The sequence below is a fragment of the Epinephelus moara genome, chromosome 1 (genome assembly GCF_006386435.1).
Source record: "Epinephelus moara isolate mb chromosome 1, YSFRI_EMoa_1.0, whole genome shotgun sequence".
Classification (NCBI taxonomy): Eukaryota; Metazoa; Chordata; class Actinopteri; order Perciformes; family Serranidae; genus Epinephelus; species Epinephelus moara.
In genome coordinates, this window is record NC_065506.1 from 26,654,013 (window position 1) to 26,669,833 (window position 15,821).

The 15,821-nt window shown below is 42.4% G+C and overlaps 3 protein-coding genes across 5 annotated transcripts in view; all 3 read right to left on the reverse strand.

Annotated features, from left to right (window-relative positions):
* The window catches only part of LOC126389193 (cytochrome c oxidase subunit 4 isoform 1, mitochondrial), a 516,851-nt gene that overhangs the window by 252,441 nt on the left and 248,589 nt on the right, over nt 1-15,821 (reverse strand). The gene's annotated exons all lie outside the window — the stretch shown is intronic.
* On the reverse strand, nt 1,007-9,967 carry atmin (ATM interactor). The gene is made up of 4 exons (XM_050042566.1): nt 9,628-9,967; nt 5,571-5,696; nt 4,990-5,189; nt 1,007-4,891 (listed from the first exon to the last, which is right to left on the reverse strand). Exons 1-4 carry the CDS (start codon nt 9,877-9,879, stop codon nt 3,115-3,117), a joined length of 2,355 nt encoding a protein of 784 aa, XP_049898523.1. The 5' UTR covers nt 9,880-9,967; the 3' UTR covers nt 1,007-3,114.
* Nucleotides 10,248-15,792, reverse strand: cenpn (centromere protein N). The gene is made up of 10 exons (XM_050042639.1): nt 15,501-15,792; nt 15,248-15,293; nt 15,093-15,152; nt 14,744-14,817; nt 14,471-14,644; nt 14,274-14,375; nt 12,778-12,832; nt 12,508-12,617; nt 12,198-12,321; nt 10,248-11,842 (listed from the first exon to the last, which is right to left on the reverse strand). The coding sequence occupies exons 1-10, from the start codon at nt 15,669-15,671 to the stop codon at nt 11,721-11,723; spliced, it is 1,038 nt and encodes a 345-aa protein (XP_049898596.1). The 5' UTR covers nt 15,672-15,792; the 3' UTR covers nt 10,248-11,720.

A 15,821-nucleotide genomic window follows, 5' to 3' on the forward strand; every position in this document is an offset into this window, starting at 1 on the left:
GAGCTTTGGGTAGTGACCGAAAGAATGGGATCGTGGATACAAGCGGCTGAAATGAGTTTCCTCTATGGATTGGAGCTCGGACATCCTGAAGGAGCTCGGAGTAGAGCCGCTGCTCCTTTGTGTAGAAAGGGGTCAGTTGAGGTGCTTCAGGCATCTGATCAGGATGCCTCCTAGGCGCCTCCCGCTGGAGGTGTTTCGGGCATGTCCCACAGGTAGGAGGCCCCGGGGCAGACCCAGAACACGCTAGAGGGATTGCATATCTCATCTGGCCTGAGAACACCTTGAGGTCCACCAGGAGGAGCTGGAAAGCGTTGCTGGGGAGAGGGACGTCTGGGGTGCTTTGCTTGGCCTGCTGCCCCCACGACCCAGCCTCGGATAAGTGGATGAAAATGGATGGATGTTTGCAGGATATTGTAAATCTCCCTAATGTCTTGTTGTCCAGCATTCTTGGGGGATTGAAGAAAGAGCCAGTCCTTGTAGCTTGAAGGTTGTACTACTCTGCATTAGAAACATGAGGAGACTTTCTCCTCAACCTGCCAACCGTATCACTGCGCAGAAGGAATTGTGCATCTACTCATGGACGAGAGGCTTGTGCTTGCAACAGTGCAAGTTGGAAACATTGATGGTATCCTTTGCTGAGTTGTAACAATAGCTAACGCAGTGGTGCTACATGAGCTAGCAGTAGATGCACGTTTCCTTCTGTGCTGCGAGACAGTATGCATTTCTAATTTTGGGAAGAACTGTCCGTTAAATTCAGCTCTCAGTTTCTGATTTTAGCACAGGAGAACAGATTTAATGCACATTGAAGAAAGCATCACAAAATTATCCGTGTATTTTATTCCACTATGCTGAACTGAGAGCTGAATTAAAGGAGCAAGCTGACTGATTCGGGTGTGTGAACCCTTTCTGTACTTTTTGTACACAGATTGTGGTTACACATACGACTGCTCTCTGTTTTTTTCTTCCACCTTTGCTCTAAAATAAGTGACAAGGAGCACAATATACACTTTCCAGCAGTTTATTAAGAACATCTGTAGTGTAGCTTCAACAATTAATCAAGGCAACCATTAACTCTACACATATAGGCAACAGAAACTCAAATTCTGCTAAAACAAATATTTTGTGCTGGGAAAATATCTGCATGCATTCCCTACTGAGAGAAAATAAAGCACTGTAGACTGACGAGGCTTCTCTCTACACACAGCTCTGTTTAATCCAAGGCATTTTCCTGTTCCTCTAAACCAGCAGGGACCACCTGAATTCAAGAACCACAAACTAGAAGTCGCTACTAATCTCGATACGACAAATTTTGAAATTTATGAGTCAAAATAGAGCATGTTATGCTTGGGCACAGTGTCATGTTCTGTACATTCTTCAGTTCCTACAAATATCTATAAACTGTAACAGCATTAACCATCTGTCAATAAAAATAGTGAGATGGCGTTAATTTTTTTTCAGTAAAATGCTGCATAGCATTATTTTCATGTGACAGAACAGAAATTTTTCTATAGAAATCATAGAGAACAATTAGGGACACTCCAATATTCCATGCAAATGTGATGAGAATACCAATACAGAGTGGATTAAACATGCAACGCAAAGACCGAAAGGATTATGACAGTTTTCCAGTGTTCATTATCCAAAGCATATTCTGACAATTAGTAATTATACTGAAGCAGCAAATTGTAGCAAATACTTGGGTTAAGGCACCAACGTAACAAAACGAACAAAGGATCAAGGCCTGTAGCTCTAGGTTCCCCAGTAGAACTCAGTCTGCATGTGGTGCCTGCGCTTAATGAGGTAACTCGGTGCAACAGCTCAAAACAAAATCAAAACATCAACTTTAGTTTCTTGGAGAAGAGATAAAAATATAACAATAAATTAAAATACTGCGTGCGAATGTTAAGAGTGGAAAGTATGATGAGTTTAACAGAAGATAACCAACAGGACTTCTTTCAGTCAAAATCAGGTGTTGAATATGAACAATAGCTCCGTGCTAATCCTTGCGCTAATCCACTATACGCTTCTGTACGGTAAAATTACTGGATCACTTTAGCACAGAGCTCTGCTACTGTATACACTTACACCCAACTAATGAATAAGTCAAAGACGTTGACAGCCTAGTCTGCTTACTGACTCGAACTGACTGCTTCGCTATAGAGGCGCAGACACAAAGAGTGTTTACACAACATCAAACTTCACAATCACATTTCAATGAAAGGTGCGTAACAACTGACAAGACATGAACTACTCGTTTTTACTTGTGCCACAACTGTAAGAGTAACGGTATGTTTCAGAGATACATCTTAACGACTTTGAGCAATGCCTTGTTCACTGTTTAAGGTTTTATCTTGGAAATCATAAAGCTGATATCTTCGCACTGGTCAAGTGTTTCACTGGCTGCAAAGCTTGCACGATGTATACAGAGTTAATAGTCTCACTGCAGCTGACGAGGCAACATCAATGAGGCAGCCATTCGATGCACAAGCACAGGACAGATGTTTTACGCTTCAGTGCTGCTGACCAGTTGAAGGCTTCATGCATGTTTACAAACCTACACGTTAACTAAATGCACAATGTTTGCTTGTGTACATCTGAGATGAAACTTCTCATGCAGTATATGCATATCTGAAAGCTGTCGTACAGGGTAACAATTTCATAAGCCTTTTCTTGACAGCCACACACAGCTAAAGATGTTATCCCTTTTATGTGCAGATCTAACATTGATGAAATGTTAAGTCGTTTTTAAACTGCTAGTAAGACCAAACAGTGAAAACCAGTCACAGTGGCTATACACTGAAATATAGAAGTAAACTGGCATTTCAGACAAGACACATATAATATGTTACTTTATGTGCAAATAAATATGTAAACTGTCACAGGAGCTGATTGATCATGCCCATTGAGCTAATAAAGTGCACCAGAGCTGTCAGGATATACACCTGGAAAGGCTCTGAACATGACGTCTCCAGTGGAATGTTCAAAAACATTTTCACAGACTTCTTAGTGCCGAGACTGTGGTCCGCTGGAGGACAGTGTAGACTGATTCCTCTCATAGGAACAGACATGAGAAACCTGTACTGCAAAAGCTTAGGCAGCTTCACCGGGAGGCCTTCAGCTGTTGGGTTTCTCAGGGTGCTGAAAGAGAGCACAAAGCTCCTCACATGTCTGAGTTTCCACAGAGCTGAAATGGGACTCCATGTTCCACGCCAGGTCCGCTGACAAGAAGTCATCCATGACAGTTTGTGTTTCGTTGCTCGTTAGGAAGAGGTGTCCCAGCCCTTCAGCCTGGCTGGTCACAGTCTGTGTCTCTGTGCTGTTCAGCAGCCTTGCGTGCTCGCCCTGACTCACAGGAGCCTGAGCAGAGAGACCCGTGGCAAATGAAGGGAGATCTGTCTGTGTTTCTGTGTCTGAGGACTCTGTGCTCATAGAAAAGCTTGAATGTCGCAGGATGCTGCTCAGGGGCATGTGGCTTCCTGCATTAAGCAGGAAATTGAGGTCAGTCTGAGTCTGTGTATCGAATAGCTCCAGATCGCTGGCTTGGGTTCGACTTGGTCCCTCACTTCGGTCCAGCTCATCCATCAGGAGGAAGTCTGTCTGGGTCTGGATGTCCAGAGACTCGAGCGGAGTGTCACCACTCAATCCTCCCAGCTCGCTCTCCTCTGTCTGTGTCTGGATGTGCACAGCATTGAGAAACTCTTCAAAGTCAAAGTCAATGCCGTTGTGGTGCTCCTGAACAGATCCCAGACCTGACCCACAGCCTGCAGAGGTCTCTGTGAGCACCTGGTGGCCCGACATGCTGTCAGACAGAATATTTTCTAGATCATTTAACAAGGTCATTGTTTGGGTCTGGTTATCTGCCATGTTGTTGGAGTTAAGCTCATCTGTCTGCACCCCAAAACACATACCACCAGCTGACTTTGAGTCCTCGTACAAACTGCTTCCTGCAGCATTGAGGGTGTCATCTATCTCCAGGGCAGTCTGGGTGGATACACTGAGGGAGTCACTGCCAAATAGCTCAGAGCACATTATAGCCTGGTCCTGAGCCTTCTCGTCTGACTGTGGTATGGCAAAATATGTCTGTGTCTGCCTGGTTTTGAACGGGGGCACAGATGAGGAGGAGCAAGGAATTTGACTCGTGCACTGGCTGTCTGTCTGAGCTCCAATAGAGGATGTAGCTTTGGCCCGGGAGGAGAATGTCTGGGTTTCAACACTAATTGGCAAGAGGACTTGGGCACTCACACTAATGTCTGTCTGGGAGCAGGATGACACGGAGGACTCACCCACAGAGCACAGCCCCATTCCCTCCCCTACTCCCATTCCTGTGGGCATTTTTGACAAGTATGATTTATCTGTCTGAATGTTGGTGGAGGTGCTTCTTCCTCGTGCCAGGCCGGCTGAGTCATCTGTGCCAGCAGGGTCCAGACTGACCTGCACGCCTGTGCTAATTGGCCCCAGGCTGGAGCGGGAAGTAGGCATGCTATCCTTGAAACCTAAACTCTTAGCATCAAGCTGGGGGACCACAGCCCCCATGGCTTGCGGCAGGAGGTGAAGGGTGCTGACGGAGCCTTGGCTGTCTACTGCCAGCACTACAGACCTCAGAGCCCCACTTTCTGTAGACGGAAGGAGGACAGGCAGGTGGGCCAGCTGCATCACAGGAACGCTGACCAGAGCCATCTTCGGCTTCGGCAGGAGCAACTTCTGGGGGCTCTTTCGAGGGTTGGAGATCTGATTCACTGAGTCTGTGTTATGAATAGTCGTATCAGAAGGGAGCGCAGTCTCTGTAGGCTCTTTACTGGCGGGCATGATCTGACAGCTTGACTCATGGATCTTGACCTTTTCAGCAGCACTTAATAGTTTCTCCATCTTTCGCTTTTTTACTGGAGGAATTCTGTTAAGAAACAAAACATACAGAGAAAATCAACCATATTAATCTTTAGTTAAAGCAAAGTTTTGATACAAATCACCCTGGGCTGTGCAGGTACATACCTGTGTTCTGTAGGAATCTCGTGACCTGTCCTGTAGATATGCGAGAGGAGTGCAGCCCTACTAGCATAGGGGCAGCCACATGTACAATGGTAGGTTTTCCCACAGTCTTCTATGTGCCTCTTTAGGTCCCACTCTGTGCTGTAGCCATTGTTACACTTGAAGCACTTGTGTTTCTTCTCTGCATGCATCTTCATGAAGTGCTGCAATCAAACACATCAATGAATAAATTGCATACAATTTCTTTTCTTTGTTTTTCACTTTTGAAGTTGGCTTATTTTTTCCAAGTAACAACTGGTCTCAGAATTGTGAGAGGGGTTAATTATTTAAGATGATTTTACGCAGTACAAGTAGGGTTATAAATCATGCAAACAGTATTTAGCATTTATTAACACATGGCCATAAAAAAGTATTCAGGTATGAATAAACTCTATCAGTATTACACAACTCCTGTAAAATTGATTTTTGTAATGCATTTGGTGCTGAGTAACACATTAGGAGCTATTCTACAGAGTTGAGACCTCACTACTTTACTCTACTGACGGCATGGATAGGATTACAGACCACATGAAAAAAAGGCTTACTTGTTTAACCAGGGAGAACTGGGAGAAGGGTCTGTTTGGCCCCCTGGGACAACCCTCGATTGGACAGCAGTACAGCTTCTGAGAGCCCTTCATGTCCTTTCTGACCGTGGGATTGACAATACCATCCTGAGGGGGACGATACCAGTGAAAGACAACAAGAGAGGAGAGAACAGAGAAATATTTGCATTATGGATGTTTATATATTAATAATATCAGCATGGCTTACAGTGAGTGTTACAGAATACCCTAAAATCCTTGATCGCCATAAATACAAGCAACCAAGAGAAAGACCTGTAGTGTTTTCAGGTCATTTTAAGAGACTGAGCCAAGTTTTAAGTAAGCAATCGAATGACGGTTTTATACCACATGATTTTTCAAGTCATTTCACTGTCGCAGACAAATTTCCAATGTCGGAATAAAAACATGAGGTGGTCATAGAACTCAGTGTGAGCTGTTTTAAGTCAGTCTTTTTGCGTCTTGCTGTTCCGACAAAATTAAACATGTTTAATATTATCCATCTATGTATTTTCATCCGCTTATCCGGGGCCAAGTCGTGGGGGCAGCAGGCCAAGCCAAGCACCACAGACGTCCCTCTCCCCAACAACGCTTTCTAGCTCCTCCTAGGGTACCCCAAGGTGTTCCTAGGCCAGATGAGATATGTAGTCCCTCCAGCATGTCCCTCCTACCAGTGGGGTGTACCTGAAACTCCTCAAACAGGGGCATCCTGATAAGATGCCCGAACCACCTCAACTGACCCCTTATGACACAAAGGAGAAGCGGCTCTACTCTGAGCTCCCTCCGGATGTCCAAGGTCCTAACCCTATCTCTCAGGCTGAGTCCACAGAGGAAATTCCTTTCAGCCACTTGCATCCGCGATCTCTCCTTTCAGTCTCTAAATATTAATATTGTTAATTATTATTATCACTATTCATATTATCTTAAGTTAATAATCTTGGCTCGAGAAAATAGTGAAAAATAGATGTGTTGTCTCCAGCACTAAGCAAGAAGCAAACCGGGCAGACAGTAAAACATGGAGGGGACTCCGGGGAGGAGCAAGAATGTAAACAAGTTTTGGGCACTCCTGGACTGCGGAAAGGGAGGAGTGTAAACACATGTTCTTATTTAATTCGGCCTGTATCTGATCCGACAGCCAGCACTTATTTTAGTGGGATATATTCAAGTTTAAAACTGGTTGCCTCTCATCCCCAGTCTTCTCCAGCTAAAATAAGACAGCTAATCAACAGAGGCTGGTGGTGAGGTGAGGCGACAAAATCCAAAATGTAAAGTTGGTACACAAATATAGTATATTTTTTATATTTTTACAGTGAAATTACAATTGTGACGTCAACATGATGCCTTTATATGTTGTGTTTCCAGAGTTATGCGTTTTTGCAGACATGTAAAGATTTGTTAATATGACATATTCCTTAAAGTGAGTTTGTCGTGATATTTTCCACCAGGAGCAGGGTGGGAAACAATCTCACAAGAGATCTAGTTGTAGTCTTGCAAATAGTGACTCTGCAAAATCCCCAGTCTTTGCAAAATCTTATGGTGGTGTAGCTAATAAGCGACATTGTCCTAAGGTGTGAGAGGGTGTCAGACTTTCGTCTTTAAAAAATTTGTTTTGTTTTTTTAAAATCTTGCAGTGTGTGGTAGGCATAACAGGTTCTCCTTGTGACTGACAATCAAGATTTAAGCTGATAAAGTCAGGTTTTTAAAAAAGTTTTATTCATATTTCTAAGGCATCATCATGACTACAGATACAGAAGTGATGGTTGTACATTGCCTTGCTCTCCTTAGTCAGTGCAGGTAAATATTATGTGAATTTACAAAAAAGTCACATCTCTGCAGTCGGTTCTGCTCTACATAACTGGAAAAAAAAATTAGTGAGCTTGGCAGTGCATGGGATGTAAACATTTGCAGCACCACTGCTCCTCTTTTAGTCCTAAGGCAGACTTGCTAAATCAGCTATCATCATAATGTATATTCAGAGTCAATGGACAGCACATCTATTACAGAAAACAGCGCCTGCACTGAATGTATGTTGCACGGTAAAAGCAGACAAAGCCATCACACTCCATAGCAGTCATTAATACTGCAGTCTTCCAGTGGTCAAGGTCACCTCCATCCGTCGTAATACTTAAGGGAGCAGAACAGCCAAAGCTGACAAACACCCTCTGGTTTATCATGAGGAGTTAGCTTAAAGAGACACTTCGCTAAAAATGAATATTCTTGTGGATGGCTTCGACTACATCATCTGGTCATAAGCCTGAGTCATGTCAAGACATTATTAGTCATCAGTCAGTGGCTGGCTGTAGCCCAAAAGAGAGAGCAAGCCAACATTCACTGATTTCTCCACACCAGGGTCGGCCCACAGCCTTTTAAGTGGCCATTGCTGAGGTTGATTCCCTTTTTTTCTAGGAGACTGCGCAACACAGTAAGTCAAGTAATAGCCCAATCCTGCTCCTTTATGCTGCTGAGGTCAGTGATGGATGACGGACAGCTCAAAGCCACGCCAAGAACAGTTACATTAAACTTATGAAAGGAGTCTGAGGTGGGCTGAGTAAACGAGTTCAAATGTAATGCATCAGTCTTCATGACCGGAGAGAAACAGATCGGAGTGAGTGATCAGCAATACATTACTGCTGTGCAATGATGCAGTAGAGCCACAGGGGTGTTTAAGTGGATGAAACACACATGGTGCCCCATACCATGCCTCAATCTTGCAGTCGGACTTGGTGAATAAGGCAAAGGGGGCCTACAGTGTTTGAGAACTTCATCATCATGTCAATCAGAATATCATTACTACTGCTGACTGGTGTTTTACACAGATGTGGATTAAAAATATCATGCTGCTCCCTTCATTTTCTCTCCTTGCACCCTTTGAAGGTGCAATCTGTGATGCAAGTGTGGCTGAGCAATGAAAAATCTGCTTTGAACACAGTTACTGACATGTTATAAAACATAAACAGTGACTAAACACACACGATCAAAGTTTCCCGTCGCTCTTAAAGGTCTGTTTACATCAGTAATATTTAGGCACTCATGTAAAAAACAGTCTACATTTAAACTGCACCCCAGACATCCCTCTCCCCAGTGACGCTTTCCAGCTCCTCCTGGGGGACCTAGAGGCGTTTCCAGGCCAGATGAGATATGTAATTCCTCCTGGGTGTTTTGGATCAACCCCAGGGCCTCCTACCTCCTACCCAAACTTTCAAATACACCTCAGTGTGGCTCAAATTTATCTGGTAGAGCCACCAACTGGACCTTTAAACACCCTTCCAGCTGGGCCACATGAACTACTTCCAAAAGCTCATTCAAATTCTCACAATCACCTATTTTAAACAAAGAGCTTAGTCTACTGCAGGACAAAGGGCAGCCTTTCCCAGCAAAGAACTTCATTCATGGAGGGGAAACAGTGAATTACTGCCTCCCACGAAAAAGCCCAGTCCAGTGAGGACATATAAACCAGGGTCAGAAGTAGACTTCAGTCCAAATGCTTTGCCTGCCTTTAACTTTGCTGGTAATGGTAGTTGGCTGACTGTGTATTAGATGCAGCAGTGCTCCAGTGGAGGAGACCCTCACCATCATCTTCACATGATAAGCTGATTTATCCCATCACACACTAATTTAGCACTGCCAAATCAGATAATCGCCAAATGCCACTACAATCAGTGCAGCAGGCGAAATGTAACGCATGTAAGTGGGCGGTGTGGACGGCTGTGGGGTGCAGCCAATGCAGTAATCAATCATCACGTGCGATTCACATTATTAATTGGTAACATAAGTAACGTTAGCAAGTTAGCTAGCTTGCTAACCACACACGTTACTGAGTAAACTACGGAGCTTCACTCTCGTGACAATGAACTTTTACCTACGGTTACCGAATACTGCCGTGTTTGCCAAGCATCTCCACTATGTGTTAACGTTAGCTAAACCGAGCTTGTTGTGGATGACTTGCGTTTTCCAGTTTTATGACAGCGAACCTACGATAATGCGCTAGCTAAGTTAGCATTGCGGCGACCTGAACACCTAAACATATATACTTGCTAATTACCTTTATCCTGTGTGACTTGACGAGATGCATGTTCAATGCAGGTGTGTTGGGGAGAATCTTGCCACATCCCTCCACGGTGCAGAGGATGTTCGTCCTCACTTCTTTGGTCAGCTCCGTGACGGTGGGCTTTATTATTTCCCGGGACTGCGACAAAGACTCTTCGTGACATTTCGGACTGTCCGCCGTGGCGTTATCTCTGTTATTCATCTTGCTTGTCGCAGAGGCAGCCATGTTTCTGTGTTGACAATCCATTTGTGTTTGGCAGAGAGCCCCGGCAGCAGCATTGAATGAGTGGTAGCATTCCGACCCTCAGCTTTGCCTGAAAGGCTAGTTTGCTACCTTCCACAAATAGCACGGCTGGGGCACAGACCTTACGTCACATCCGTTATAAAGCGGTACTTCCGTTTAACAAAATAAACTTTTCTAACGTTGCTGATTTCCTATTATATATGTATATTCCTGTGTTTTTGTAGTATTGTTGTATGTCACACATACCGTAAAACTTCAGTTAATAGCCCGGGCTGCTATTTTTATTTGAATAACTGAAATCAACAGTCCCTTATATGGGACAGGCCTTTAAATCTTTTCACACAAAATTGTTGCACAGCAAAGATGGGAAATACAATCAAATTGTTTTATTTTAAACCAGTATGAATATTACTTGTTTAAAAATTCGGCTTAAAATAATATATCAGTTATGCATCATTCATTTGATCTAGTTCTGACAGACAGTGCATCGGAGAAAGAGAAGAGAGTTACGGCACTTGAGGATTGCATTTGATTAAAACATTATTAGAACTTGTAGGTAACATTAGCCGAGGTTGTAACAACATTCTCTGCTACCCGGGCTGTGAAGTGGTCATAGTGGGTGGAAAAAAACTTTTGAGTTTGTAAGATACCCACTTGATTCAGCTAACTCAGGCTGCTGATGCCTCATATTAGCTGTAGCTGAACTGGAATATATTTTTGAGCAAAATAAGGACTGTGGATTTTGAATCATATCTCTCACGGCCAGAATGCATGTGGCACAGACATGGTGCGACACATCTGCTGCAAACAGAGTGCATCCATTATATCAACTAAAGCTGCTACACTGACCACCATTGCATGGCTCAATGCTATTTTCATACAGCTAGTCTATTTTTTTTTTCTACGAACTGTATAAAAAAGCAAGTACAGTCTGTTTAAAAGTGATTAAACTAAATACCCCATTGTACCGGGGCGATACAACACAGAAGAACAGCCTTGTGGGTGTTTTTACATTTCACATTAAAATTAATCAGTCAAATCAATGCATCCTGTTGGTAAATGATCCAGTTAATGAATTCAGTATCGGTCAATATAGCATACACCTCTAAACCCTGCATAACTAACTGCATTATCACTTTGGCAAAACTCACATGTACACAGCTGGAACACCACTACATGCTACAAAGACAGTGTGTGTAGCGGGTAAGAAACCCTGCTCCTCCCTGCCCACATGACGCTTCACATCCATGTCCCATGTGTTTCGGCTGTTACTGTGTAGCTGTGTTTGGAAGGGATCTCTTTGCAATAACTATGGACCAAAAACTCTTTAAATGTATGTGCAGGCATGTGAGTATAGTTTTAAGATGAACTTGTAAGAATGTGAAACTATCCTTTAAATGGTTTGTGCACAGGCCAGAGAGTTTTAATGAACCCTGAAACAAGAGCTGTAAATGCCAACTTATTAAGAGCCAATTTACTCACACTCACTTCCAGCAGACCTTTCACAAGCAAAAACTCCACATATCTTTGTTTCACTGCAAGTAATGGAACAAAAACTTCAAGAATATTATAAATCCTGCTTTTATATTCAGTTTGGACAAATAAAACATTTAATGGCAGAAACATTCTGCCACTTAAATACCAGCAAAAGATAATACAATGGCAATTATATATTGCCAATTTATTTACAACTGTAAGCACATAAAGACACATTAATTCATTCTGAAATCCCGGGAGCCACTGCTCCTCAAGAGCTAGGTTAACGAGGGGATCAGTGACAGAATGGTAAAAGCAAACTATTGATGGATTAGACGTGACACGCCACCATGTGGACCTAGCACTTATCAGTTCTGTGGTTGCCTTGTTTGTGAGGAGGGACCAGGTCCATTGTCTGTGATGACAAAATAATTCCTTCCTTTTAGGGGAATAGATGAGAGCAGAGGTGTGACAGGGGTGGAGGCGATTCCTGTAAAATTTAACAATACATTCAATTAGTTGAACTGACTTCAAGAACAAAACTATAATAACAATTACTTATGAATGTGTTGGTGTGATATAAAATGTCAGAAATAATTATTCAGGCACTGAGGGTTAAAAAAACACTTACACAGACTGTGACATATTCATGATGAATAATATTGTGAGATACAGCATTTCCTCTGTGTACATGCATGTGTATGTTTGTGCCCTCTTGTGGTCATTTATGGGATTGCGAGGATTATGAACCATTCAAAATCATTTACTGTTTTACTGATTTACAATATTAGTATAAAGTTTTCTTCCCAAAATGCAAGTGTCTGTGGCTAACAAAGTCTTGGTACCTGAAGATGCACAGTGTCTGAGTGACTCCAGGAGGTTGGTGCTTGCAAATTTGACAACACATCTGAAAGGCTCCTCTCGCTCTGTCATGGTCTTGTTGGTGTGGTCTCTGAATTTTGTCTCCAGCTGAGAAAAGAACATAACACATAAATCAGATGATCACAGCACAGAGTAATACAGAAACCATTTGCATTTTAACTGATATGGTGACACAGAAAGTTACATTATTTGTTTCTTTGACATTGATATCTAACTATTAAAAGTGAAATACTGAAACTCAGTACTCTAAAACATGAGCATGTCTCAGGATACCTTGTAAACTGCCGACTGTAGCTGAGGCAACATCCCACCACCGAAGGCCTCAGAGGCCATCTGAAGTCTGTTTGCTGCAGACTCTGCCTGTTCTCTCTCTATCTGTGGGTCTGTAGATAGTAAGAAAGACAAATAAATAAAATAACAATGCACATTAGGTCCACGTTTAGGCCAATACATTAAGCTCAATAAACAATTCTTAAGTACGTGTGACATTATATAAAACTATTAAAGTGGCTTTGGTCAGATCAAATGATTTAACAAACATACTTGAGGCAGTCTCGTTGTTTTCTTTAAGGGGGCTGGGATACTTGGTGGGAAACACCTGGAAAAAAACAAAACACAATCAGAATCCACCCAAAAACAAAATTCACAATATACATCAGTTCAATCTTTTCAAACTATCTTTCATGGTCTTTTTTTTTTTTATTCAATTATGAGAAACCCCTCATCAAGGGCTTTAATAACTTAATATTTAGCTAAGAGTTCCTCTTTGTTCAGTGGCTCTACTGACACAAACTGTGACATCATGTAGTCACAGACATTTTGTTGGTATTATTAGGCCATAAAAAGTGATGGTACGGTAATGACATGATAATTCTGACCATAGCAAACCAACTAGACAACCTCCACTGAATTTTATCACCTAAACCAGTGGTTTTCAAAGCAAGCCAAAATCTCAAGGCACACCTGTATTTTTATCTGTGCACAATAGCTTCTATAATGTGTGTTATCACTCTTATCACGACCTAAGACAATAAAAATAAGAAAAAATAAGACGGGCAGCCTTCATGATACTGTCTCCTGACAGGTTTTTTTTCTTTTCTTTCTGTGGTAGGTCGTCTTTACTGGTGCTTTGTTGTAATTTGCTCTGTATAATAAAGCGATCAATTGTCCCACTCACAGCTTTCTCCTTTTAAATGTCATCATCCCTCACACTGGCTGCCAATCAGGGCTTTTGATGTGTCACACTTACAAATCCCACGCCAACGGCAACAAATATGCTCCCTGTGAAGGTTTTGTAAATTCAATTAAATTGCATTTTCTGCTAGAGTTTGCCTCTTTATCAGGAAATTGGTGCGCACAGCATACTGATACAGTCAACTTTAAATACATTCATAACTTTTTGTATAGGCCCAGCTCAATATTGCAATAATATTGTATGGTTATCACAAAATCCCCCGGCACACTTGGACTGGCATCATGGCACACCAGTGTGGCGCAGCACACCATTTGAGAACCACTGACCTAAACCACTCAGCTGACATTGAATATATTGCAAAACTCACGAAAAGAATCGGAGTGCAAAGGTCAAACTTGAACCAGGAAGTAGTTCAGCATCATGATTGACATTTACAATCAATATACTCTAACACCTTAGACAGAACTTCCCTTTAATGGCAAACATCTAAACAGAGTTGACTACAATGTGTGATACTTTTCACAGTTCATTGTTAGGGTTGTAAAAATGTTGTGTTATCATATTAAACACAGAGAACAAGAGAAAGGTAAAGTTTTAAGTGTAGTTGCAGTGCACTAAGGGTGAACTTGGCATTGTACATTTTTCCTCAGCTGGTGGTCATCAAGCTGAATAATATAATAAAGATAATTTTACTCCAAAATCAGACACTCTTCAGTACACGATGGCAGAGTTTAGTGATGAGGCAATTATAAACACTCCTGCACAGTGCTTATCAGGAATCTTTGATTCAGTGGGGAAGACAGGGCAAAGCTTTGTATGGTGTGTGTAGTTAGCAATGTCTTACCTGTTCATATTGCCTCATCAGCAGGTCCCTGATGGCACTGAGCTTCCGTCCACTGAGGTTAGCATCTTTGACAGCTTGATGTCTGGTGGACAGAACCAAGGCCTGCAAAGTACATCACTTTCTTAGAGGGAAATGGAAAGACAGAAAAAAAAAACACTGTGCAAACAATGTCATGGATTGTTAAACTCAATCCTCACCTGGGATAACAGGGGCTTTTGCTTTGAGGTCAGGGTTGTCACAAAGACATAAGGGGTTTGAAGATAGTGAACAACATATGTCGGTTTCAGGTGGTTGGGCCGAGAAAATGTGTCTCCCCACGCAATCCGAATCCATACAGCTTCATCTGTGTGCTTCTTTATCTTGATGGACACCTTGAATGCAACGTCAAAAGCGGAGTGTTAAACACAGAGAAGCCCATACAACGTCTCCCAATGATGCAACTCTAGAATTGGTAAGATTTTCTAACTTACATGTTTAACGAGCTCTTTGAGGTGAGATTTAAATTGTTCCTTGAACTGTGTCAGCTCTACAGAAGGAGCATCATCTGGGAAACAGAAAATGGTACAATACATTCATTCAAGGGACAATATGGATTTGATCAAGCAAACTCAACTTCACCAAAACAGTTTTTGATTTCCTGGAACAAGCAGATAAAGAATACATGTGACACAGGGATAACATGTGCAAAAATGTTACCTGTGCTTTATAATCTTATAACAGTTGAATAACAATCTTTCAACTAAAAACAAAGCCCTGATCCCAGCAGCAGCTGTGGTGTTAGGTTAGCATGAAAAGCAGCTGAATGCTGTTTTAACATACCTTCAGGGTCCATGAGCTGGAAAGCATACCACATTCCCTGGTTTGGATTGTCCATGACATCTGAGAGATAATGACACCATAAGTGTTAGTGGATTGGCAGTGTATGGTTATGGTTAGCTAGGCTGCCTTGGCCAAAATCATTTCACTTGACTTACAGATCATCTCCAGTTCTGTGAGGTGTTTGACTGCACACTCATTTTCCTGTACAAATAAAAAGACAGGTTAAGAGACAGGTAATCCACAACAACATTAGCGGTTAAGTGCTGTGCAACGATGGGTTTCACGGCCCACTTCAGCGACCATTTTGATAGAGAACATGCTGCTAGCTAACGTTAGCTACCAGGTTGCTAGTTTTTATACACTTAACTATTTAAAACATCAACTTTTTTGAGGAAAAGCACCACTTACCTCGCAAATGGCGAGCAGTCTTTCCGTTAACGCCCACTTCGACAGAGTATAATCCATGGACTGCTGCTGGGCCCGAGTCAAACGGCCCCACTTGTCCAGCGTTGTTCTCAACATCTGACTCGGTATCCGTCTGACGAGTCGCTGCAGTAAGCGCTTCATAGAGTCGTCCATTGTTCCTCGGACAGTAAATATATCGAGCTTCGTTGCTGTATTAGAAGATAGTTTTCGTTAGTTTTAAGGAGTCGGCTCCGTCCACTTTGCACTATAGCAGAAGAACAATTCCAAACAAACCGCCTACAACAGAACACACAAATCGACCAA

What these genes read in the sequence shown, in the direction of transcription:
- atmin (XM_050042566.1), bottom strand. Translation starts at nt 9,879, where the DNA reads ATGGATTGTCAACACAGAAACATGGCTGCCTCTGCGACAAGCAAGATG. An exon ending in AGTTCTCCCTGGTTAAACAA is followed by an intron (nt 5,190 to 5,570) that starts GTAAGCCTTTTT and finishes GTTTGATTGCAG; the next exon opens with CACTTCATGAAGATGCATGC. An exon ending in GAGATTCCTACAGAACACAG is followed by an intron (nt 4,892 to 4,989) that starts GTATGTACCTGC and finishes GTTTCTTAACAG; the next exon opens with AATTCCTCCAGTAAAAAAGC.
- cenpn (XM_050042639.1), bottom strand. Translation starts at nt 15,671, where the DNA reads ATGGACGACTCTATGAAGCGCTTACTGCAGCGACTCGTCAGACGGATA. An exon ending in TCAAAGAGCTCGTTAAACAT is followed by an intron (nt 14,645 to 14,743) that starts GTAAGTTAGAAA and finishes GTTGCATTCAAG; the next exon opens with GTGTCCATCAAGATAAAGAA. An exon ending in AAAAGCCCCTGTTATCCCAG is followed by an intron (nt 14,376 to 14,470) that starts GTGAGGATTGAG and finishes TGTACTTTGCAG; the next exon opens with GCCTTGGTTCTGTCCACCAG.